Below are 24,356 nucleotides of genomic sequence, written 5' to 3' on the forward strand. Positions count from 1 at the left end.
AAGCCTGCTTTTCGAGCAGAGGCTTTTCTAATTATTTCAGGGGATTTTAATGAAACACCCGATGCATCTGCTGATCGTTTTCCTCCTAGAACGAGTCAAAGCCCTCAAAATAGAAATAGTATCACTACTTTATGCAAGGATCTCTGTGTTGAGGATGCCTGGCGTTGTTTCAATCAGGATGCGAAAGGTTATACCTGGACCAACAAAACTGTCACGCAAATCTAGAATATATTTATTCCTAATTTCCCCCTTTTTGTTACAATTTGTTATAGATGTAGATCATCAGTTGGCTCCCTTTTCTGATCATCACTTGATTTCCCTGAGTTTACAAGCTACTAAAAAATCCAAAGGTACTCGAGGATATTGGAAATTAAACAACACACTTCTAAAATATACTACTCACATTGAACACATCAAATCGTTAGCTAAAGATATTTTTGCAAGAAAAGACTTGGGTCATGGAAGTAGATGGGAATTTTTCAAATAAAAAGTCAGAGTGGTAGCCATTAAACGGGCCGAAGAGCTGATGCACTTAAAGAACCTTAGAGAAAAAGAGATGATGAGCAAGCGTGACAGTTTTCTAAAGAAAGTTAATCTATCTGAAGAATAGTCTGTATTCAAGTCTTTACAACTAAAATTAGAACAGCTTTACACGGATCTTGCAAAGGGTGCCTTTGTAAGGTCAAGAGCAAAATGGATTGAAGAGGGGGAAAGAAACACTAGTTACTTTCTTGCACTTGAAAAGAGAAACTACAAAAGAAAATCTATAACTGCACTTAAAATGAAACAATGTTTTATGCAAAGATCCCATTACAATATCATCATTTGTCAATTCCTTTTATGAAAACCTTTACAGCTCTCAATTTCAGGAAGATGGTTGTGAAAGCTACATTTGCCACATTCAGAATTATGTCCCTGTAATTGAGGATGATTTCCACTCAGATTGCGATTCACCTGTGTCAATTGAAGAAATTAGAGAGGCTCTGAATTCAATGAAAAAAGGGAAATCACCTTGCCCTGATGGCCTGTCAGTTGAATTCTATAGACAGTTTTGGGAGTTACTAGAAGACCCGATTTTTAATATGTTTCAAGATTGCATTAAAAGTGGGGAAATGGTCTCCACTATGAAACAAGACCTTATTTCATTGTTTCCGAAGCCCGATAAAGACCCTTCTCTCATTGACAATTGAAGACCAATGACTTTATTAAATATTGATTACAAATTGATTGCTCTTGTTTATGCCAAAGGATTAAAGAAAGGAAAGGATACCATTATAAATGAGACTCAAACAGGATTTATGAAGGGCCGCCACATAAACCCTAACATTTGTTTAGTCTTGGACCTTATAAATTATTCAGATGCAATTGACTCAGATGCGGTTGTCTTATTTTTGGACTTCTGTAAAGCCTTTGACATAATCGAACATGAATTTCTCTTTAGGTCCCTTAATTTTTGGGGATTCGGTCAAGGTTTTACCAAAGTAATTCGCATGTTTTACAAAGATATAAATAGTTCTGTGTTACTAAACCTTATTACTTCCAAAAGATTCAGTATCAACAGAAGTGTACGACAGGGATGCCCAATTTCGCCATTTTATTAATTTTGGTTGTGGAACTTCTATCTCTAGATATTCTGAATAATGCAAATTTGTATGGATATCCATTTTTAACAAAGAAATCAACATTTCCCAACTGGCTGATGAGACCAGGTCGCCCATGCCCTTAATGCTATCACTGCATTCTCTATTACATCAGAATTAAAACTGAATGTTTCTAAATGTGAAATCTTATGTTTACTTGACTCTGATGATAAAGAAATAGAAAATATTCCTGTAAAGGACTGTGTTAAATATTTAGGAATACATCTGTCAAAAAAACACTTAGTCAGACAACATTTGAATTTCTCTCCTAAAATTAAGAAAACCAAAAATATATTTAATAATTGACTACAAAGATATCTTTCTATACTTGCTTGGACAGAGTACTTCTGTCCAAGGCAGAGGGACTGTCTTGTTTTGTGTACTCCTCATTATCTTTATGTGTAAATCCTGCTACATGTAAAGAGATCAATAAGACCTTTCTTGACTTCATCTGGAAAAATAAGTCTCACAAACTTAAAAAGTCAGTCCTTTCTAACAAAAGAGCAGAAGGCGGTCTGGAAGTGTTGGATTTTGTTGACATAAATAACACTTTCAAGATCAACTGGTTGAAAAGATGTTTGATTAATACTGATTCAATATGGAATTTCATTCCAAATAATGTGTTTAATAAGTTGGGAGCTCTTCAATTTTTACTGAAATGTAATTATATATATGGCTAGGTTTCACCAACAAGCTTTAATGGCCTGGAAAATATGTTTCCTGCACAATTTTTCCCCACATAAAGCTCTTTTGTGGAATAATTCAGACATAACTGTGAGGAATAAACCATTGTTCTACCCCAGCTGGCATGAGAGGAATATTGACTTTGTTCTTGACGTTTTTGACAACAAGGGCAATATTCTCACATGAACAATCTATAACATTGAAAGAGTTTCCAATATCTTTCAGAGAGTTTATTTCTGTGATCAAAGCCATTCCCAGTGGTCTAACTACACTAATGAAAACTCATCTTAGCTTTGGTAATGATCACAAAGTTTATCCAGAACTCAGATTGGAAGGCGTGGGCTTACTTGAGAAATCTTGTTGTAATTAATATATAAGACAAATTCTTCATTCATAAAACCAACTTACACCGAGAGGAACATTTTTCTGGAACATGCTTATTCCTGGTAAAAGCCTTACAAATATTGTATACCAAACAAAGTTAAGAAAGTTCACTTTAAAATTTTACATAAGATATATCCATGTAAATCCATGATATTCAAATTTAGTGGCTATTGATGATATCTGCGTTTTTTGTGAAAAAGAAGATGAGAATCTGTCTCACTTGTTCTTTGAATGTAAATTTGTGTCCGAATTTTGGGAAAACCTTGCAAAATACTTATTTACAATTATGAACACTACCCATGTTTTTGACATAAAAGATATTATATGTTACTATTACAATAATAACAAGACCATTGAAATGATTGTGAATTTTTTTAATTCTTGTTGCCAAATGCTTTATACAGAAACAAAAATTCCAAAATTCTATACCAAAATTACAGATTTTTTTTATTGAATTTAACTATTTTATTAAAACAAATCAAATCAAATCTTATTTGTCACATATACACATTAACCCTAGTGAATAACAACAAGAAAAACATTTTCCGAAATCATTACAATAAGATTTTTTCAGAGTGATTACCAATTGCACTAGAATTGTTTATTTTTTATATTTTTAGTTTGTTTTAGTATTTTCTTGTTAATACCTGCATTCTGTTTTGTATGATGTAAGAATGTAAATTGTTGATCTGTATTTTGAATAAAAAACATAAAAAATAAAATAAAAAATAAAAAGCCTGCTTTCGGCGAGCTGTTCTAAATACTGTACTACTTCGCCAGTAGGAGTCAGTGTAATTCAAAATGTTCAGGAGAAAAGTGCCTGTTAAATTTGTTCTTCTGCTTTCTTTTTTACTATTTTTGTGGGATGCTCGATTATTTGTATCGCAGCAGCTGCCACCGCGATTTACTTATTTTTTAACAAATACAACTAAATTAATTAAAAAGATTAGGTTTCGCTGTCTTGCCAAGGCTGCACTGCAGCATCTACTCACAGGCGCTAACCCACTACTGGACAGCACGGGGGATTTGACCTGCTTCGTTTCCGACCTGGGCCGGTTCACCCCTCCTTAGACAACCTGGTAGTCCCAGGCTCCCCCAGGATCACCATGTCGATACCGAACTTAGCGTGGACACCCGTTTGACATAGCATGCTGCAGCCCAGAGCTCCTCAGCTCACTTGATCCACCAACCTCAGCCTCCCAGTGACTTGGGTTACAGGCACACGCCACCGTGCCCGGCGAGAAACTCAGCTGCAGGTAAAGATGATAAAGATGATAGTGTAGCGTAATTTCGAAGGAAGGCTGTCAACAATATATATCTTATCTACGATCGGTGTACAGCCCACTGCAAGGAAGAAGTTAACTGTGGCTTATAATAAAAGGTTTAATGTTTATTGGACATTTTAGTTCCGTCTCTGAAGTCTATGTCAGTCTTGTCAAAGCAATGAATTTGATGTTTATTTATTTACTGATCATACAGGGTATACAGGGTGTGACAGGGTAGGAACTAAGGCAGTCTTTCCGATGCCACCCTGATTAGTTAAATGTATAAAAACAAAGAGGAAGAGGCTACACTCGACTACTCTCCATCTTTACTTTTATCTCAACAAAGGCAGAATACAGTTTTTAACCTTTCTACTGTCTGGGTCAGCTCTAAAATAAATGTAAATTACTTTTTGAAAGAAGTACAGCCTTCCTATGTAAATATGGACTTTCCCCTCTTGTACCATGCTTGTAGTGTTGACAGTGTGTAAAAGTGAGCAAAACCACAGATAGAACAATGAGCCAGATATTTCACCGGATATGTAAGTGTGAATAATCCGGTTGGGGGTTCCACTTACTACCACATATGGTGATGAGAAGAAACCCAGAGTCCGGCAGTGGGAGAAGATTGAGGGAAAAGGATTTTGGCCGACACGCCTACTTCACGGAGTAGGCGTTCCCTAACGGAAATATGCAAATACATGCTAGAACACGCTAATAGGATCTTGCTAGCTCGTGCTTTGCTCTGGCCCCCTCCTTGCTTGTTCTGCCCACTACGACTCATTTGTTCCCATTGGAAATGTTGATAAAACGTTTACTGTTGACAGGAGAACAAGAGGAGACAATAGGACGAGGTGGATAATTTTATAATAAGGCCGTTTAATCACATGTAAAGATATCTTAGTAAAATCTTGCAGCAAGGCTCTTTCTTTCTGATTCTTATGGAACCGTCCGGAAAAGAGGCTAGTTTCAACAGTTGTACAGTTTTATATAGACAACAAGCAAAGTAGGTTGATCTGTGAGTCTGGCCTTCCGATTGGTCGATCTGGGTCTTGGGTAGTCCTGAACAGGCCTGGTGTCCACGTTCCATTGGTTCCTGAGATAGTTCTTTGTCTTGAGCTCCAACCTTGTGTTGTGTGTCTATGGTTATCATGGGGGAGGGGAATTATGTGTGTCTGTAGTTGGTGTCTTAATAAGTCCAGCATATGTCCAAGAGAAATGAGGAGTATGTGTATTTTGTATAAAATATGGCTTATGTTGAAATGTAGTTATTACTAGTTTCCAGTCTCTATTACAATTTCTTACAAATACGACAGGCTGTGGTCTTCTTGGGTTAGTTATAACAAATCTTTGGTAAAACACATCCGATCCTCTCTCTGGATTGTTAGTGTAGAAAAGGTCCATGGAGTTGGTGGAATCGCCCTTTAGTTCATGGCCACTTGCGCAGTCTTATTTACAATGACAATGGACAATGATCACGGCCCTACAGATCATCACAGGTTAATTATGCCATTGACATAAGGTTAAAATGTAACGAAATTACATGTACATATGAAGACAAACCTGGAAGGATGAAATTCGAAACGTAATTATTATTTGCTGAATTGATCAATCCTGATATCAAACTGATTGAGATTACTGATTGAATAATTGATAACTGGTTCGATTTATTTGCATTATCATTCTCATGATTATAATTAAATGGTTATGATCCTAAATGGCTCGATCATGATTCCTATTGATCTGAATTGCTGAATTACCTAATAATGTTAATGAGAATGATTGTTATTATTTGACTTTTGTGATTATGAATTTGATTGGACACATGTTACTCTGTTTCCTTTGTTATACAGCACAGACAAACTACCCAGTCAAACATACTACTTTGTGGCTAAAGGAATTCCTGCCTCAGTCTCCTCCATACCTTTCAGTCACCTGACCTGTGACCACCTGTTCACCTTCACTATTGTCAGTCATCCTACCTGTCTAGCGACCCAAACAGATTCCAATAATCTTTCAGTTAGTATGTTTGATATGACTGTCATGGGTCTGTTCACTTGGTTTCCTCTATCATGAGTTACTTATGTTGTTGCAATATAAAGGAGTCAGCCGTGTGTGATCTCATCCACCTTCTCTTCTCAATTATATTGACTTAGATATTACCGTGCTTCATCACCACAGACAGAGACCGTGTTCTTGGAAATAACGTTTATTGAGCAAGCAATGTACCTTCTAGAAAATGAACAAAAAAAGGTTCACTTGAGCAACACAAACACAGATACTGCATTTTACTAACCGTCATTCAATTAAAAGGATCGTGATTTGCATAGCTGCAAGGAAGTCAACATCATGATCAATGTATTTTTCTGCAGCTTTTACAAAGTTTATCATTTAAATAAAGACTAGTAATATAAAACATTGGTGCAGAATCTGTTAAGATTTATTTTCTAATTTTGTTATCAATCACAAGCTACTACTGCTGTGCTATTGAAACATTGAGCTTATAATATACATATAATTACATTTCATTCATGTCCTTGCGATGAGGAGGCAGGATAACAATGATAGAAAAACAGCTGCCAACATTTAAATATAAAGACAAACTTTTACAGTTTTTACCTATTTGAACTGTGGTAACAAGCACATACAGGTGTTATGCAGTTCTTATAGATGAGAAATTCAGGAAGCTCAAGTTTTAAAATGGCTTCCCTGAGGCCTATTACTACTTACACTGAAGATAACATCTACTGTTATTTGCATTTTAGGCTGTAAAGCACAAATTATATCACCTTCTTTGCATTTGTAATAACTTTGAGGCACTCCAATGCTTTGCAGGACTAAATAACAAAATATGTCACGAAGGGCTACTGTACCCCTGACAGTCTATCTTCTTATGGAGAACTCCTTATTTGAAAAAATTAAGTAATTGAACACCACATAATCAATTGTCTAAATAAGGCCATGAAAGTAACATAGGACAGGAAGATATGATGCTTGGTCTATTACAAAAACACAATCGCAGGTTTAAAAATAACTTAAACCTCATGATAAATTGTGCCAACTTAAGTCTTACTTGGGAGTAACTTCCCATGCAAATACAATACAAGGTTTTAAATAAAGTTCAGCTTTTTGAGAAGGCCTTGAACATTTTCTTACATCAGTCTTTGTTGTTTAAAAAAATGCTTTGATGAACAGAATCCTCACTGGAGTCCTGAAGGAGTCTTTAGGTAAATCACTGTCTTTCCTTGTCCAGAAGTCCATGAATTCACAAAGGAATAAAGTATTCTGTGTTGCCTGCTTTCCATTCTTCTTAGACATTTTACAGTGGAAACCTACTGGCTATTGTAAAACCTATCAATAAAGATCTTCATTTTAAATTTAGACCATACATTTGAATTGTTTGTTTGTTGGGTTCAGTCCAGGTACCCATTCTAGCACTCTCACTAACCATACCACGCAAGCTTTCCTCAAAATAGGCCTATTTTACTCAGCATGCCCCATTTCAAGTCATAACTACAACTGGTTAAAGTGTCAGCTGGTGGACACTTACATTTTCAGTAAAACAGCCCCCTATGACTTATCTCAGAGATACCCAGCATGACAAGCACTCATAACATGATGCTGCCACCACAATACTTGAAAATACAGATCAACAACATTTGCAGTCACTCCACATTATTGGCCTGTATGACAAATTGAAAAGAAGGAAGCCTGTGTTATAAATCCACTTCAAATCATCCATTCTGTTTGCAACAAGGACGTTGAACAATACTGCAAGACAACACAGCAAATAAATATACAAATAAACTTTTTGACAGCATCATGTTATGGGTATGCTTGTCACCAACAGGGACTAGGGAGTTTGTCAGGATCAAAATAAATATTAAAGGAGCAAAGCTCAGGTAAAAAGTTAGAGGGAAACCCGCCGCAGTTTTCTGATAACCTACGCTTGGAAGTTTTATTTTTTCCACAGGACAATAAAACAAGAGTTAATGTCGAAGAAACACCAGAATGGTTTTCTTTTTTTCTTCTTCTTAATTTTAATCTCTTTTTCTCCCCAATTTCATGGTATTCAATTGGTAGTTACAGTCTTGTCTCATCGCTGCAACAACCGTACGGAGTCGGGAGAGGCGAAGGTTGAGAGCCGTGCGTCCTCTGAAACACAACCCAACCAAACCACACTGCTTCTTGACACAATGCCCACTTAACCTGGAAGCCAGCCACACCAATGTGTCGGAGGAAACCCCATACACCTGGCTACCAGCATGCACTGTGTCAGCATGCACTGCACCCGGCGTCGCTAGTGCTCCATCGGACAAGGATACCCTTACCAGCCAAACCGTCCCCTAACCCGGACGATGCTGGGCCAATTGTGCGCCGCCCCATGGGTCTCTCGGTCGCGGCCGGCTGCGACAGAGCCTGGACTCGAACCCAGAATCTCTAGTTGCACAGCTAGCACTGCCCCCCAGAATGGCTTTCCAAGAGGTGTTGAATGTTCCTCATTGGTCCAGTCTCTTTCCTGATTTAAATTAGCTTGAAAACCAGAGACAAAGCTTTGAATATTGGTATCCATCAATGACTCCCAATCAAATGTAGAGTATTTTGACAAAAACAATGGATATACATTGCCCTAAGAATTGTACAAAGTTGGAGGAAACTTATTCAAAATTATTCACAGCTGTAATGGCTGCCAAAGGTGCTTCCACCAAGTATTAACTCTGGGTTGTGAAGACATACGCAATCAATACATCTTTGTTTTTGTATTTCTTACTCATTTGGAAAATGTTCTACACATATTCTTTCAATATGAAAATGTGGAGTAGATCGGTAGGGAAAGAAAATTGATTTGATTTTAAGGCAGCAAAATGTGAAGACTGTGCAAGGGGTGTGTAGACTTTCAGGAGAATCAAAGTAGTGCACTAGAGTCACAGTAGTGCAGTTTATGGGGAATAGAGCGATTTCATATTGTACAGAAGCCTGCTATCCAACCTGGCCTGGGGTAAGGCAGGCAGGCTATAGTATAGTATATAGATATATATATATACTGCTAGTAGAGACTACTGCTACTATGTAGGTTAGAGTATATGTCTGTGTGATCATTATGGGCATATTACTGCCAGTCTAGCTGCCTCAGCCTCCCCCACCTCAACTCCGTCTCTGCCCAGTCTAACAGATGAAACCCTGCTTTTACTCAAATCTAATCTGTATCCGCCTTTAAGCTGCTCTGCTGCCCACTGCCTTTCTCTTCCTGCTCTTCCTGGAGGCTGGTCTGCAGCTTGCTCCAGATGCTGGTATCTCCGGTCTGCAGGGCCTCCAGGAAGAGGTTGGTGTGCTCCTTGAGCCGGTCCAGGTCTACCTGGGTCCTGCGGTTCTGACGAATCAGGTCCTTGGTACTCAGGGTGATCTCCAGCAGGCCAGACTTGGACAGGATGTTGTACGTGTTGCAGAAACGCTTGCGCTTTATGTTATGGTCATCGCCATTGTCGTCGTGGTTGCCGTCATCGTAGCAGCTGTTGTCGTTGGTTGTGGCGACGGTGGGTTGTGGGAGGGAGAGGGTGTTGGTTTTCTCAGGGACCTCAGTGGTGAGGGTGTCTGAAGGGGTTACGGTTAAGGCAGGGGATGGGGCTGGGGAGAACTCTGATCTACTGACGGCGAGAGAGGATCTTGCAGGGCTGCTGCAAGCACTGGAGTCTGTGAGGGAGGGGGTGAGCCTATGCTGGGGAGAGGGGGACAGGGAGCTAGAGGGAGGAGGGAGACTGGGGGTGCTGCAACGAGAAGAACCACAGCTAAAACTACTAGACTGGTGCCTCTGATGTTTGTTTCTGTGGTTGTGATGGTGTTCCCGGTGGCTGGAGGCCGAGGGGGAAGAAGAGGGGAAATAACAAGAGCTTTCTCTCCCGGAGGAACTTGAACAATCTCTAGGGTGAGGGGCGATCTTCGGGTAGGACCTGAGGATGGGCAGATACTTCTTGGGGCGCCGGCGTTTGGAGGAGGCCTCCTTAGGGTTGGATGTGGTGCAGTGGGAGACCACAGGGGAGACAACGGGCTGGACGAAGACCACCTGAGGCTGCTGGACCATCTCCACAGCTGGGCTGAACCCCCATGGCTTCTGAGAGGGAGGGTTGTTCCCGGGCTGGAGAGAGCGAGAGAGAGAGAGAGAGCGACACAGACAAAAAACAGAAAGATTAGTTCATGAACAATAGTATAAGAGAGTATCACAAGGCTCAAGACAGAGGACACAGTCAATCACAATACAGACTAGCCCATGGACAATACTTTAAGTATTATAGAAGGCTACATAGAAATCAGTCCCAATACACAGATTAATAATCCATGACTAGGATAAAAGAAGGTGGAAAATGAAACGACAAAATATTCTTACATCCTGGAAATGATTTTTTATTTTTTATGAACCATCAAAGTAATACAAATCAAATCAGACACTCCAAGAAATCATGAACAGCTACAACTTCACTGATGGTTTAGAGGGACATTTCTAACATACCTGTTTTAGGAGGACATTTTTCATGATCATGGGGGACATGTTGGAGTAGGACCCCCCCACCACAGCTAGCTGTGAGGGATGAGACCCCGATGCAGGGCGCTGAGCCTCTCTCTTGGACACAGCGCGAGATGAGTCCTCAGAATCTGTCAGGTCTATGGTGCTGGCATCTGTGGAGGGAAGGAGGAGAAGATCGATTTAGTGTTTTCGGGACCAGAAAAATAGAGACAACTTCAATGATATGGTGGTGGAAGACAGTTGGGAATCAACAAAGGGAAGTATAGTAGAAATCACCTTTCGAAGCTAAATGATGAGGATGGTAGTAAAGACATCAGAACGAAGGGACTCGGTGAGGGACTAACCTGAGAAGCCAGAGTCTCTCTCCGAGTCTGTTCTGGAGCTTCCTGACTTCATGGTTCGTAGTTTGCCCATGGTCCTAGATTGCCCTTCTGCTTTCTTCTTGGTACTACTCATCTTGTCTGTTTTTTTTCAATGGTCTTGTCAGTCACTCAGACTACTACACCCACATCAGTGTATCAGTAGGAAACCTGGGATGCACCCCCCCAAACAAAATCAGCATTATTGTATGGTTAGTTACTACATATCTATTGCAACTCCTTCCGTGTTATAGGGGTGCAATACTGTTCTAGGGGTGCAATACTCTTTCTATTCTGTTAGAATCTAGACGTTTTTGTGTCCCTCCTGCTAGGATTATAGTTCAGTAGCTAGCTGCACTTTTAGCATAACTGCTAGCTACTCCAATTTCTGGCTTTTGAAGTTAGCTAACTAACGTTGGCTACTTGATTGTTACAGACCACCTGCTAGCTATACCAACTACGTTAGCATGTCTGAATGCAACGTATCTAGTTACATCTTTCCTTTGGACGTATTAGCTAGCGACGATTACAATACAGAACAATGCATAGACATGATTGAAACAATACAAATGTTGCCAACTTCGTGTCCTTGCCCAACCCTAACTTGGATTCTGTCGTCCGCTCGCAGTCTCCGCCACAGTCTATCTGTCGGTCTGGTGTGAGTGTGTAACGTTAGTCGGCAAGGTAAAGTACACATGTACACGGGACTAGACTTCTGGTACACTCCTGCCAGCTAGCGCACATGCAGCGAGGAACTCCAGGAGAATCCGATGCGATGCGATTTTCTTGATCGAGACGGTGCAGCAACACCACAGGGAGTGAGTAGCTAACGTTCCGAATGATCAACAATGTTCTCCCGGCAGTGAGAAACCGGATGAGACGCCATATTCTAGTCTAGAGTCTTTGTACCTCACCTATCCATATTTGGAAGTATGTGGGCGTATCGTCGTGTTCTAAGCGTTTTTTGTGCTGTCTAGCCCACCCACTACTATATTTCACCCGTATGCCATCTAACGACTTTGTGTTCAACAGTGAACTATGGGAGTTGTGCCACAGATAGAACAATGACACATATATTTCACCGGATGAATAAATGTGAAGCATCCGCTTGGCCTTTCAAATACGGTAGTGAGAGGAAGCCCTCTTGCTGGCAGTGGGAGAAGATGGAACGAGATGGATTTTGGCCGACCTTCTGCAAATGTTCTCATCGATGAAACATTTGATCCCAATACAGTTTTCTGTTTCCAAAACTAAAATCTGTTATGAACAGAGTGGACTAAGTTTAGGATACTTTACTCTTTGTTTAAAAAAAACAACAACGTTTATACAAATTGCGTTGTTTAAAAGGAGTGCAAAGGAGAATTTACAAAGGAGGCGTTCCCTAACGGAAATATGCAGATATATTCTAGAACAAGCCAATATGATTCACATTTACATTTAAGTCATTTAGCAGACGCTCTTATCCAGAGCGACTTACAAGTACATACATTCATACTTTTTTTGTACTGGCCCCCCGTGGGAATCGAACCCACAACCCTTGCGTTGCAAGCGCCATGCTCTACCAACTGAGCCACACGGGGCTAATATGATCTCGCTTTCTCGTGCTTGACTCTGCCCACATCCTTGCTTGTTCTGCCCACTATGACTAATTTGTTCCCGTTGGAAACGACAGGCTGTTATCTATCTTGGTTTAGTTATAAACACCTTAGGTAGCACAGTACAGGCATTTCGGCCACCACTAGTTACCACAACTACAAAGGCCCAAACCCCGCCCATTTCTACAATTTGTTAGAAATGTAACCATAAACCTAACCTTATGCCTAACCCTAACCTTATGACTAACCCTGACCAAAAAGCATATTTTTGTTTTCATTAATTTTCACGATATAGCTCATTTTGACTTTGTGTTTGTGGTAACGAGTGGAAACCTGGCATTTCGCCTGTATGGGGAATCCGTGATGTAAGACCATAGTGTGCTGTTACATGACATACTAGTTTTCAAGGGGAGGGCATCAGGACACACACACACACACACAATCGAAACAACCCACCTGAGTTAAATCTTATATTTACTCCTTTCCAAGAGAGTCAGTCAGACACATCATGACACTCAGTAAATGAACACAGCACATTCCCAAGACAAAGATGTAATTCTAACATAAACAACTCAAAATGTAATTCCCAGATGCCATTCCTGATACAGTGATCGCTATAAACTTATTTACATTTGAATATATTTCATTTTCATATATAATACAGTGGAATCCATATGGAGTTGTTATTCTTCTCTGTCTGATGAAAGTTAGAGATATAAACATTATAGGTCTCGATATAACCTACAGTATGTCCATCCCTCCCTTTGATCATGCACTCTTCAGTTCAGAACATTCTGTACTGTAATATGATCATCATAGGGAGAGGTATACTGTGAAGGTGTCCGTTCTCTCCCTAGTTCAGTCCACACCCATTCTGCATCTGTTTTAGCCTTCTTCGTTGTTGTTCCATACCAGATTGAAGCTAAATCCATTTATTGGCCTACTGCTTTTCAAGAACACTGCCTGCAAGGTGCGGCTTAATCCCTTGTCCCTTGGCAATTGCTTATCTCCTGCCCTGCCGTCCCTCTGTCCATCTCCTCTATGTCCAAGAGGTGGAGCTACTGTATCTGCTATTACAGTATAATATCATCCATGTAAAAGTGTAAAAGTATTCTCAAGGCTGATATTGGGTATCCAGTATCAGAAAACTAAAGTTGATATTACTCTGGTATAAATTGCAGTTTGGGGTTAGTGTATTATCATGGACAATGAGTTGAGGAATTTTTGTATCTGGGGGGTAAACGAGTAGGTGTCTGGTTTCCCCCTATGCTGTCTTCATTCCACAGCTGAGTGGTGATTGGACAGCGGACTGGAAGGACGGGGACCCAAGTATCCAACTAGCTGTGTGGGTTCTGACACCTGCAAAGAAACAGGCAGAGTAAATGCTCCATCATCTGATGCTATGCTCACACTGTTAAAAGCACTTCTCTATTCCTCTTCTCTTTCTCTCTCTCTCTTTCTCTGTCTCACTCTCTCAATTCAAGGTTGCTTTATTGGCATGATATTCAGGCAGTATGTATGGCCAAAGCATACCAAACATTTACAATACAAGACGTACATTACAGATTACGTACATTACAACAACAATATATATATATATATATATATATATATATATATATATATATATATATATATGAATGGGAGTGTGTGTTGTCTTCGACAGTGGGAGGTCTGGGTCGCTGCGTAGTTCAGCTCCCACCCTCGAACCCACCACCGCGGCGTGAGTATCAGTCTTATGCGTAGGCAATTAAGTTTCTCTCTCTCTCTCTCCTCTCTCCCGCTTCTTTCTCGCTGTCTCTCTCTCTGGTGTGTATCTCTGTGTGTGTGTAAGACTTCCCATCACCAGCTGAGGGCAGTCTAGTGCCACTTACTTGCCACAGTCTTTGGATCTTTTCCTGTGCTTCCTCCTCCTGGGATGGATCCTGACTCTGGGACTGCTGAAAAGGAGGGAAAGCAGTGGGGCTTGAGTTAACAAATCTACAGAAACAAACACGTCATTCTTAGGTAGTTACTATGTGATTACCATTTCACTATTACTGTACTGTAAAATAAAGTGCTACCCAATATCAGATCTGTAACCATAGAAGTAATCATTAACTTACTCACCTCTCATTCAAATGCATCTTCCTGTGTCTAAAAACAAGAGGACCGGTGTTATGAGTCTCATCAAGGTCATTCATATTCATTAGTGCGCACCATAGCAAAACATTTGGCAACGGCAAATGAAAACAAGCATTTCTTATTCAATACGGTCAGGGTAGTCCCTTCCCATTTTGGCCTGATTGCTTCCGTTTCGTTCCCAGTGAATACAACTCCGTTTTTAAGAGAATGTGCCTGGGTGAAAGAGCTATTTTGAATTACTTAGATAGCATTACATGTCAGATGATATTAGGCTTTATTACCTGCACTCACAGGTCTGATGCTCCACAAACGTCAGCTCCACGTACTGCCCTGTCCTCTCAGTCGGAGTTATCCTCATCAACTGACACACATACAAACACACAGAGGAAAACACAAACACATGCATTGAGGTGTCCATGCGCTCAAAGATGTGGACAGGCATTGGGTGTTTTACCGGAACATATATCTATTTAAGGTTGGAAGAGGGTAGCCCAAGGCAATATGTGGCCTCCTGACACAAAGTGACCCCCACCTGCATGGTGACGTTACGTGTGAGGGTGGGGTGACACTCCAGGTTCTCGTCTCCACAGCAACCAGCGCATCGCCACAGGGGCACGCAGGCAGGGCTAAAAATATATTCCACCCCTCCAGGGTACTCCTGCTCCACCTCCACCAATCGCTCCATCGAACGACACAAACTCCGCTCCAAGACTTCCCGGAACAGCATCACTGCAACAAGAGTTGACCAATGAACTATCACGCAGACCCAGGTTGATTGACAGCTGACCAATGTATTCACTGTCTCTAAGAAATATTAATAAGACAGTTACTTAATTTAAGGAACAAAAGAGGCACTTACCTCTAGAGTGTGGTTCCACTGGGGAGTGAGAAGTCTGGAATAAAAAGAAGGCGAAAAAATGCTATGTTATATTTCAGATAGAAGGAAATGACCACAGGTAGACATCACTGTGAACAACATAGCCAATACATAGTGACAGTTGACGCCCACTCAGTCAGTCACAGAAACGTCGACTCTGAACATATTTATTGGGCGGCGAACTCTTGTGGTAGAAAGAAAATCCTACAGCTGTGAGCAAGCACGAGTTCTGTAATAGCCTATTTTCAGCTCAACCAAGGCAGAGGGGGCAGACATGATAATCTTACAGGGCCCCAGAGTCCAGACCATAGACTTATATCCAGACTAAAGCAGTGCAGTGGGATAATGTAGGATAGCAGGATCATCTCCAGTAATAGAGAGAGAGAGAGAGAGAGAGTGAGAGAGAGAGAGAGAGTGAGAGAGAGAGTGAGAGAGAGAGAGAGAGAGAGAGAGAGAGAGAGAGAGAGAGAGAGAGAGAGAGAGAGAGAGAGAGATCTTTTTCCTCAGGACCAAAGATGTTCTCTCCTTGTTTTCCCGTACTGATTCCACCCACTCTGGGGCTTTTTGAGTTCCAATGAGGGTTGACAGTTCCGGTGAAGCCATGGTTTGGATAAGCTCAAAGTTCCAAATGTAGAATGATACCCCCTGCTGTTTTAATAAACTGTTACATGATGTTAATAATCAAGCTGTTTTGTGAACTTGAAGCCATGGAAAGGATAGTCTTGCTGACACAAGCTCACGTTGCTTGCGTCAGCCGGGTTGATGGAAGGAAGCCATGGTTTCAACAAACCTTAGGCCATGCAACGAGAACGTCTGTCTATAAGGAGACACATTTTCCTCGGTGTTACAGTGCTGCTGAAAACCTGAGTGTTGTCACTCAGCAGCAACAAGAAGCAGTGATGTGGCAAAACTGCAGCCATCCATCTCTGTCGCCATAGTGACGCCGCATAACCAACCATAGCCAACGATACATGACCATTCCCACTGGCCACTAACGCACAAGTACAAAAAGGCATCCCAGGATGTCTCTACTGTAAGTCTTTGTTTGGACACAGTGAGAGACATGTCTCCGGTCAGGAACTATGAACACAAACAAACACAAATACAAGCCCAGACAGTGAACAGGCAGCTCACAGAGACAATGGGAGAGACACAGTTTTAGAGTTCTCACAGTATTCTGCTAGCCACCCTTGACCTCACGGGTCTCACTTTCCCTCTCTCTCCTCCTCACTCGATTTCTTCCTGTCCTTTCTCTCTCTCTCTCTTTTCTCATCTCTCTCTCTCTCGCCCTCTCTCTCTCATAAGTTGTATTTTATAAATGTCAGTTTGTATCTCTGGATCCAGTGGTCCCATCTGGGCTGGTTTCAATGGCTCTAATAAATCTCACCATTAGCTTCTTTTTATACTGGCCTCCATTACATGTATCCTGTTGACACTAAGAGTTATTTTCTCTCTACAGGTTTCAGCTGGTTATTTTATCACACACAACCCCCTGAAGTGAGACGGAGGCGGTGGTCAGGTTTTGTAGTGATTTAGGTAGAAGAGTGGAAAGTCCCGGGCCCGGTTTACGAGTGATGTAACATGCGTTTCCCAAAACACCATGCAGAGAGAACGGTCGCTAAGAGTGACAGAAAGGGAGCACTGCTCTCAGCTTTCTCCATTCAAATCTAAATTCAAAATAAATTGCGCACCCTAGAATGAACTCAAAATCATGTTTACGACCGCAAATAACCATAACTGTAGTGACCCTGTGTTTATAAACGTGGATTTCGACTTTGCCACTTCCGCATGCTTTTGTGGCACATGTAACGGATGTGAAATGGCTAGCCAGTTAGCGGGTACACGCTACTAGCGTTTCAATCAGTTACGTCACTTGCTCTGAAACCTAGAAGTAGTGTTGCCCCTTGCTCTGCAAGAGCCGCGGCCTTTGTGGCGCGATGGGTAACGATGCTTCGTGGGAGACCGTTGTTGATGTGTGCAGAGGGTCCCAGGTTCGCGCCCGTGTCGGGGCGAGGGGACGACGTAAAGTTATACTGTTACATTGATGCTGTTGACCCGGATCACTGGTTGCTGCGGAAAAGGAGAAGGTTGAAAGGGGGGTGAGTGTAACGGATGTGAAATGGCTAGCCAGTTAGCGGGTACGCGCTACTAGTGTTTCAATCAGTTACGTCACTTTCTCTGAAACCTAGAAGTAGTGTTGCCCCTTGCTCTGCAAGGGCCGTGGCTTTTGTGGAGCGATGGGTAACGACGCTTCGTGGGTGACTGTTGTTGATGTGTGCAGAAGGTCCCTGGTTCGCGCCCGTGTCGGGGCGAGGGGACGGTTTAAAGTTATACTGTTACACACAGTCGATGCCATGTAGGGCTACGGGCCAGAAGTTTAAGGGTTTGCCAACCACCACGGACGAGCTCACTCTCCCTGCCTGTTTCGTGACAATACGATCAGAGCCGGATGAAGACAATGATTAGTTAGGGGGAAATCAGATTTTCAACATTTCGATGCCATATTTACAATTATAAAAAATATATGCTACACATTTTCCACCAAATGGTTTCTGTGCCATTGCACCACACAACCAATAAACAGAGCATACTAACTTTGGGCTCTTCAATATCATGTTTTGCGTTTTCAACACCACAATAAATAGACTATGTCAACCTCGACAAACAGAAAATACATCCCTCCCTACATGGTTTAGTAACAGATGTCTCTTCCCATTCATCAAATGGCTGCTGCACAGTTTGGATTGATTTATTTATTGATTTTATGTGTCATACATATACAGAACAAAAATATAAATGCAACATGTAAAGTGTTGGTCCCATTTTTCAAGAGCTGAAATAAAAGATCCCAGAAATGTTCCATATGCACAAAAATATTATTTCTCTCAAATGTTTTGCACAAATGTGTTTACATCCCTGTTAGTGAGCATTTTTCCTTTGCCAAGATAATCCATCCACCTGAAAGGGGTGGCACATCAAGAAGCTAATTAAACAGCATGATCCTTAGACAGGTGCACCTTATGCTGGGGACAGTAAAAGGATACTCTAAAATGTGCAGTTTTGTCACACAACATAATGCCACAGATGTCTCAAGTTTTGAGAGAGTGTGCAATTGGCATGCTGACTGCAGGAATTTCCAACAGAGCTGTTTCCAGATAATCTAATGTTCATTTCTCTACCATAAGCCGCCTCTAACAAGATTTTTATAGAATTTGTCAGTACATCCAACCGGCTGCACAACCACAGAGTACATGTAACCACGCCAGCCCAGGACCTCCACATCCGGCTTCTTCACCTGCAGGATCGTCTGTGGAGGGGGGATGCTGAGGAGTATTTCTGTCTGTAATAAATCCCTTTTGTGGGGGAAAAACTCATTCTGATTGGCTGGGCCTGGCCCACCAGTGGGTGGACCTGGCTCCCAAATGAGTGGGCTTTTGCCCACCCATGGCTGCGCCCATGCCATGTGAAATCCATAGATTAGGGACTAATTTATTTATTTCAATTGACTGATTTTGTTCTATGAACTGTAAAATCTTTGAAATTGTTGCATGTTGCCTTACCAGTGTCTCCCGACACCTCCTGTCTCAGCCTTCAGTATTTATGCTGCAGTAGTTTATGTGTCGGGGGGCTAGGGTCAGTCTGTTATATCTGGAGTATTTCTCCTGTCTTATCCGGTGCCCTGTGTGAATTTAAGTATGCTTTCTCTAATTCTCTCTTTCTTTCTTTCTTTCTCTCTCTCTCGGAGGACCTGAGCCCTAGGACCATGCCTCAGGACTGCCTGGCCTGATGACTCCTTGCTGTCCCCAATCCACCTGGCCATGCTGCTGCTCCAGTTTCAACTGTTCTGTCTGCGGTTATGGAAACGTGACCTGTTCACCGGACGTGCTACCTGTCCCAGACCTGCTGTTTTCAACTCTAGAGACAGCAGGAGCGGTAGAGATACTCTGAATGATCGGCTATGACATTTACTCCTGAGGTGCTGACCTGTTGCACCCTCGACAACCACTGTGATTATTATTATTTGACCCTGCTGGTCATCTATGAACATTTGAACATTTTGGCCATGTTCTGTTATAATCTCCACCTGACACAGCCAGAAGAGGATTGGCCACCCCTCATAGCCTGGTTCTCTCTAGGTTTCTTCCTAGTTTCTGGCCTTTCTAGGGAGTTTTTCCTAGCCACCGTGCTTATACACCTGCATTGCTTGCTGTTTGGGGTTTTAGGCTGGGTTTCTGTACAGCACTTTGTGACATCAGCTGATGTAAATTTGATTGATTGATTAATTTATATTTTTGTTCACAGTACAACGATTTAGGAAAATCATCAAGATTGCTCAATAAGGTCGGAGACTTATTTCCATTGGTGTCCGTATTTTTGACATAAATACATATACAATTACGTAGATACAGACACATTACAGAGACACAGACACATTATGTAGATACAGACACATTACAGAGATACAGACACATTACGTAGATACAGACACATTACAGAGATACAGACACATTACAGAGATACAGACACATTACGCAGATACAGACACATTATGTAGATACAGACACATTACAGAGATACAGACACATTACGTAGATACAGACACATTACAGAGATACAGACACATTACAGAGATACAGACACATTACGCAGATACAGACACATTATGTAGATACAGACACATTACAGAGATACAGACACATTACGTAGATACAGACACATTACAGAGATACAGACACATTATGTAGATACAGACACATTACAGAGATACAGACACATTACGTAGATACAGACACATTACAGAGATACAGACACATTACAGAGACAGACACATTACAGAGACACAGACACATTACAGAGATACAGACACATTACATAGATACAGACACATTACAGAGACACAGACACATTACAGAGATACAGACACATTACGTAGATACAGACACATTACGTAGATACAGACACATTACAGAGACACAGACACATTACAGAGATACAGACACATTACGTAGATACAGACACATTGCAGAGATACAGACACATTATGTAGATACAGACACATTACAGAGACACAGACACATTACAGAGATACAGACACATTACGTAGATACAGACACATTATAGAGATACAGACACATTACGTAGATACAGACACATTACAGAGATACAGACACATTACAGAGATACAGACACATTACGTAGATACAGACACATTACGTAGATACAGACACATTACAGAAACACAGACAAAAAATGCTCGACATTCAGATGAGTATTACAATTCTTACAAGCTTGTTTTGGCTGGTCTGTAGCTTATTCTTTAGATGTTTGGTTCTGCTGGTGAACAATGATGTGCAGGCATAATCAAAGTGACACTGGACTAGTGCACTTGCCAGAGTCTTTAGAGCATGGGCGTCAAACATACGGCACGTGGGGGGGTCTAATCCAGCCGGTGGGTGGTTTGAGTATTTTGTTTAAATAGGCTATAAAATAAAATACAATGATTCATTGCATTGTGGGGTTGTAGGCTGCTAGGATAATTGTCTTGTCCCTAAGCAATATCAATGGGGTACCTTTTTGAGCTGCGTGTCTCAAGTCTTCACTGTTCTTTCATGCGCAATGATGCACCTGGCCTCCACCTACCACTATTGTCACTATGAATGGTGGATAGAGGCCAGGATAAACAGTTCGACTGGTAGACTATATTGACATGTGGTATAGTAAAAGTTCGAGGCGGGAAAGAGTTGTGCATAAGGTAAGTACCAAAACACCATGATATAGGGGAGGTGCATGTAAGCAGATTAGGAAATTAGGCTAGGATGGAAGAAATTATATAGTAAAACCTGCAAAAGAGAGAATGTAAACCAGGGGGAAAACGCACTACCCTCCCGTGCCCAATAAAAAAAACACACAACCCTCCCCAAACAAAAACTAAAACTTTGACAACCCTCCTCTATTTTGGAACATAGTACACTTCACATACATGGGGGCTACAGTGGTACAGTTCCTCGCTTGAGCAGTAGTGTGACAATGACACTGCACACCCTGCCGAGTGCATCGCATTAATGTGGGTTCCACATCTCCTCTCATTTATCTGTACTGATCTGAAAACAGTGGTCAGCTGACAGTATCACCAGTCCTGCTGTTCCACAAGGAGAAGGGGAGAGGATGCCACTTTTGATTGTTGAGATACATCCCAAGTCTCAATACGGGTCAGGCGTTGCTACAGGAAAAGGAAGCACCTGCGTAATGAGACTATTACCGTTACGTCCCTAAGAACCAACCCATGTCCCTCCACCTCTCCCTGCCTGCAACACCACAGTGCTTTCTTTGTGTATGAGACTTGTACTTTACATGTAATAAAGAACACATTTTATACATCTTTACCCTCTTATTTAGGACGTCCTCATATAACACCGTGTGATCGACGGGTCTCTATCTCTCCTCTGATCCCAGCTCCCTCCACCCGACAAAATCATGATTTGCTTTCACTATCGATCCCCAACACACTCATTCGGTCTTACATTCCCAGCTGCAACATTAACTCATCATTACTGCATTATTTGGTGCGCGCTGTCCATACGTTTGGTGCCACAAAGATATTGCAACAAATATGTGTGTACGTTCCCAGCTGTTCTCACTTTCAGACCGTAGCGTTTAGAAATGTAAATATCATCCATCTTCTTGTGACATATCTGCTCCGTCCCAGGTGGTCTAGCCAGCAGCTGCAGATGGATATCTGCTTCTGTGACTTCTACTGCTGTAAATATCTGCTCGCATGACTAATTAGCAACACGCTGTCGCGATAAACAGCACAAAGCATCCCTGTATAAACTATTACGTCGGTATAAACTTTAAACTACATTTCCCAGAAAACCTCAACAGCCCAATGCAGGTGGTCGCCACTCGGTGTCTGTTGAATGTGTTGCTAATGCGTTTGTAGGCTGACTACTGTAATACCCTGATCGTTATTCATTATTTATCTTGATGCCACTTCAGTATTAGGAGGTCAATATACGCTAGGAGAGGATTAACTATATTTTACGATCTCCCTAATGTTGAACTCACTGTAAAAGTGAGGCGTAATGACAAAAAGTGAGATACAGTATTAGAAAAAAATTGCTCTAAATGTGACTCATTACTTTTTCACGTGAAGTCTTAATGGGAGTGACATTTTGGGTCCAGAGAAGAAATTGGAGATATAGACATGTGAAGCAGTTACGAACTCACCTTTTACAGAGAGTCCAGTTTGGAACATAGCATACAATAAAGTACAAAATTAATAAAGTGTTACTTGCTATATTAAAACTAATAGGAAGATGTATAGCCTATCATTATTTGTTTCTGAGTACAGAGGTTTTCAAGGAGGCTGAACCATTGTTTATCAAGAACTAAAGCCGAATGATATCATCACAACATGACAAACTGTATTAACCATTTACACAACACATGTTCTCTGTTGTCCTTGATAGTGACAGGCTATAAAACAGTCATACTACTTTACCTGAGTAGGTGCCAAGTGGAACATAAGAGTTGCCAAAATCTGCGAGACGCCGACGAGATTGTGCATCTTGAAGGAAAAGGTGTTCATTTTTTGCAGTCAAATTTTTACAAAATAATTTCACTGAATCTGAGTGGCTGTCGGCATTGACAGTCCTGAGTCAAGGTAAAGAGATGCGCGTATTATCGACCACTGTAGAAATGACGCGATAACAGAGTGAGGGACCCTTGGATGACTATCGCTGCCCGTGAAGAGCAGTCAGTGTAGGACTGACTTTTTGTCAAATACTATATTGCAGCGCTTGGATATAGCCTAATCTAAAGGTGATTAGTGAAATTCAATTAGGTTACTTTCACTAAAGTGCTTATCAAAGCTTTCCAGTGTCCCATAATGTTATGTCTTGCCCCAGACCCACCTCCTCCGCCTCCCTTCTCTCTCTCTCTCTCTCCCTCTCTCTCTCTCTCTCTCTCTCTCTCTCTCTCTCTCTCCCTCTCACACGAACACTTTCTCCCCACTTACAGTACCAGTAAAAAGTTTGAACACATACTCATTACAGGTTTTTATTTTATATTAAAAAAAACGTTTTTCTACATTGTAGAATAATAGTGAAGACACGAAAACTATGAAATGACACATATGGAATCATGTAGTAACCAAAAAAGTGTTAAACAAATCAAAATGTATTTTATATTTGAGATTCTTAAAAAAAAACTTTGCACCCTTTGCCTTGATGACAGCTTTGCACACTCTTGGAAATTACTCATTATCTCTGAATCCCTTTGCGTGATGATTAATTAATACAGCAGATGTGTAATTATAAGTGATAGGGTATGATACTTAGTGATTTTTGATGAAGGAATGAACATGATAGTTCATTATTGAGACATGTGCAGGAGAGATATGACAACATGCCAGTACTCCCTCGCACTGAAGTCTTGATTGTTTACCTTCAGCCTCTACAAATTCTCATCATCCATTTATTTTCCAAGATAATGAATGAATTAGGATAATGAACCAGATATTTTGCTTTTTCAAGTGCTCAAAACACTTCATAAGGAAGGAAAGCACGTCATCGACTTCCAATCTATGCAGTATTCTCAGAGCTCATTTTCACCACCCAAGTTAGAGTGAGTTGGTGCTTCTGACCCATCACAGCGGCGAGTCTTTACAGTGGCTAAGGGTGAGTAGATTAGAACCCTCCTCTGCCAGTAGACACAAACACACCTTATCTGTCTAGACGTGTGATGGAGATGGTGCGTTTACACGACTGCAGGAATGAAGGAGGAGGATCCCTTTCAGACATTCTGCTCATATTTGGAGTGGTGCCATGATAACCTCATCATGTCTGGGGTAAGACCCGACAGGGACCACACTCTGAGGGGCCAGTGTACATACACAATTCACTGTGCATGT

General features: G+C 41.3%; 2 protein-coding genes across 3 annotated transcripts; both read right to left on the minus strand.

Annotated features, from left to right (window-relative positions):
* Window positions 1-6,163: 6,163 nt before the first annotated feature.
* cipcb (CLOCK-interacting pacemaker b) lies at window positions 6,164-11,793 on the minus strand. Of its 2 annotated transcripts, none has more exons than XM_055872241.1 (4): window positions 11,430-11,793; window positions 10,835-11,020; window positions 10,476-10,642; window positions 6,164-10,103 (listed from the first exon to the last, which is right to left on the minus strand). In XM_055872241.1, exons 2-4 carry the CDS (start codon window positions 10,944-10,946, stop codon window positions 9,168-9,170), a joined length of 1,215 nt encoding a protein of 404 aa, XP_055728216.1. In that variant the 5' UTR covers window positions 10,947-11,020; window positions 11,430-11,793; the 3' UTR covers window positions 6,164-9,167. The 2 variants fall into 2 exon arrangements, with proteins under 2 accessions (XP_055728216.1, XP_055728217.1); XM_055872242.1 differs by having other exon boundaries at window positions 11,454-11,792.
* A 1,107-nt stretch (window positions 11,794-12,900) lies between these two features.
* LOC129817214 (vascular endothelial growth factor A-like) lies at window positions 12,901-23,322 on the minus strand. The gene is made up of 7 exons (XM_055872243.1): window positions 22,947-23,322; window positions 15,428-15,461; window positions 15,101-15,297; window positions 14,850-14,929; window positions 14,554-14,580; window positions 14,319-14,384; window positions 12,901-13,803 (listed from the first exon to the last, which is right to left on the minus strand). The coding sequence occupies exons 1-7, from the start codon at window positions 23,031-23,033 to the stop codon at window positions 13,782-13,784; spliced, it is 513 nt and encodes a 170-aa protein (XP_055728218.1). The 5' UTR covers window positions 23,034-23,322; the 3' UTR covers window positions 12,901-13,781.
* Between the last annotated feature and the right edge of the window lie 1,034 nt (window positions 23,323-24,356).

This window comes from Salvelinus fontinalis, chromosome 20 (assembly GCF_029448725.1).
Source record: "Salvelinus fontinalis isolate EN_2023a chromosome 20, ASM2944872v1, whole genome shotgun sequence".
Lineage (NCBI taxonomy): Eukaryota > Metazoa > Chordata > Actinopteri > Salmoniformes > Salmonidae > Salvelinus > Salvelinus fontinalis.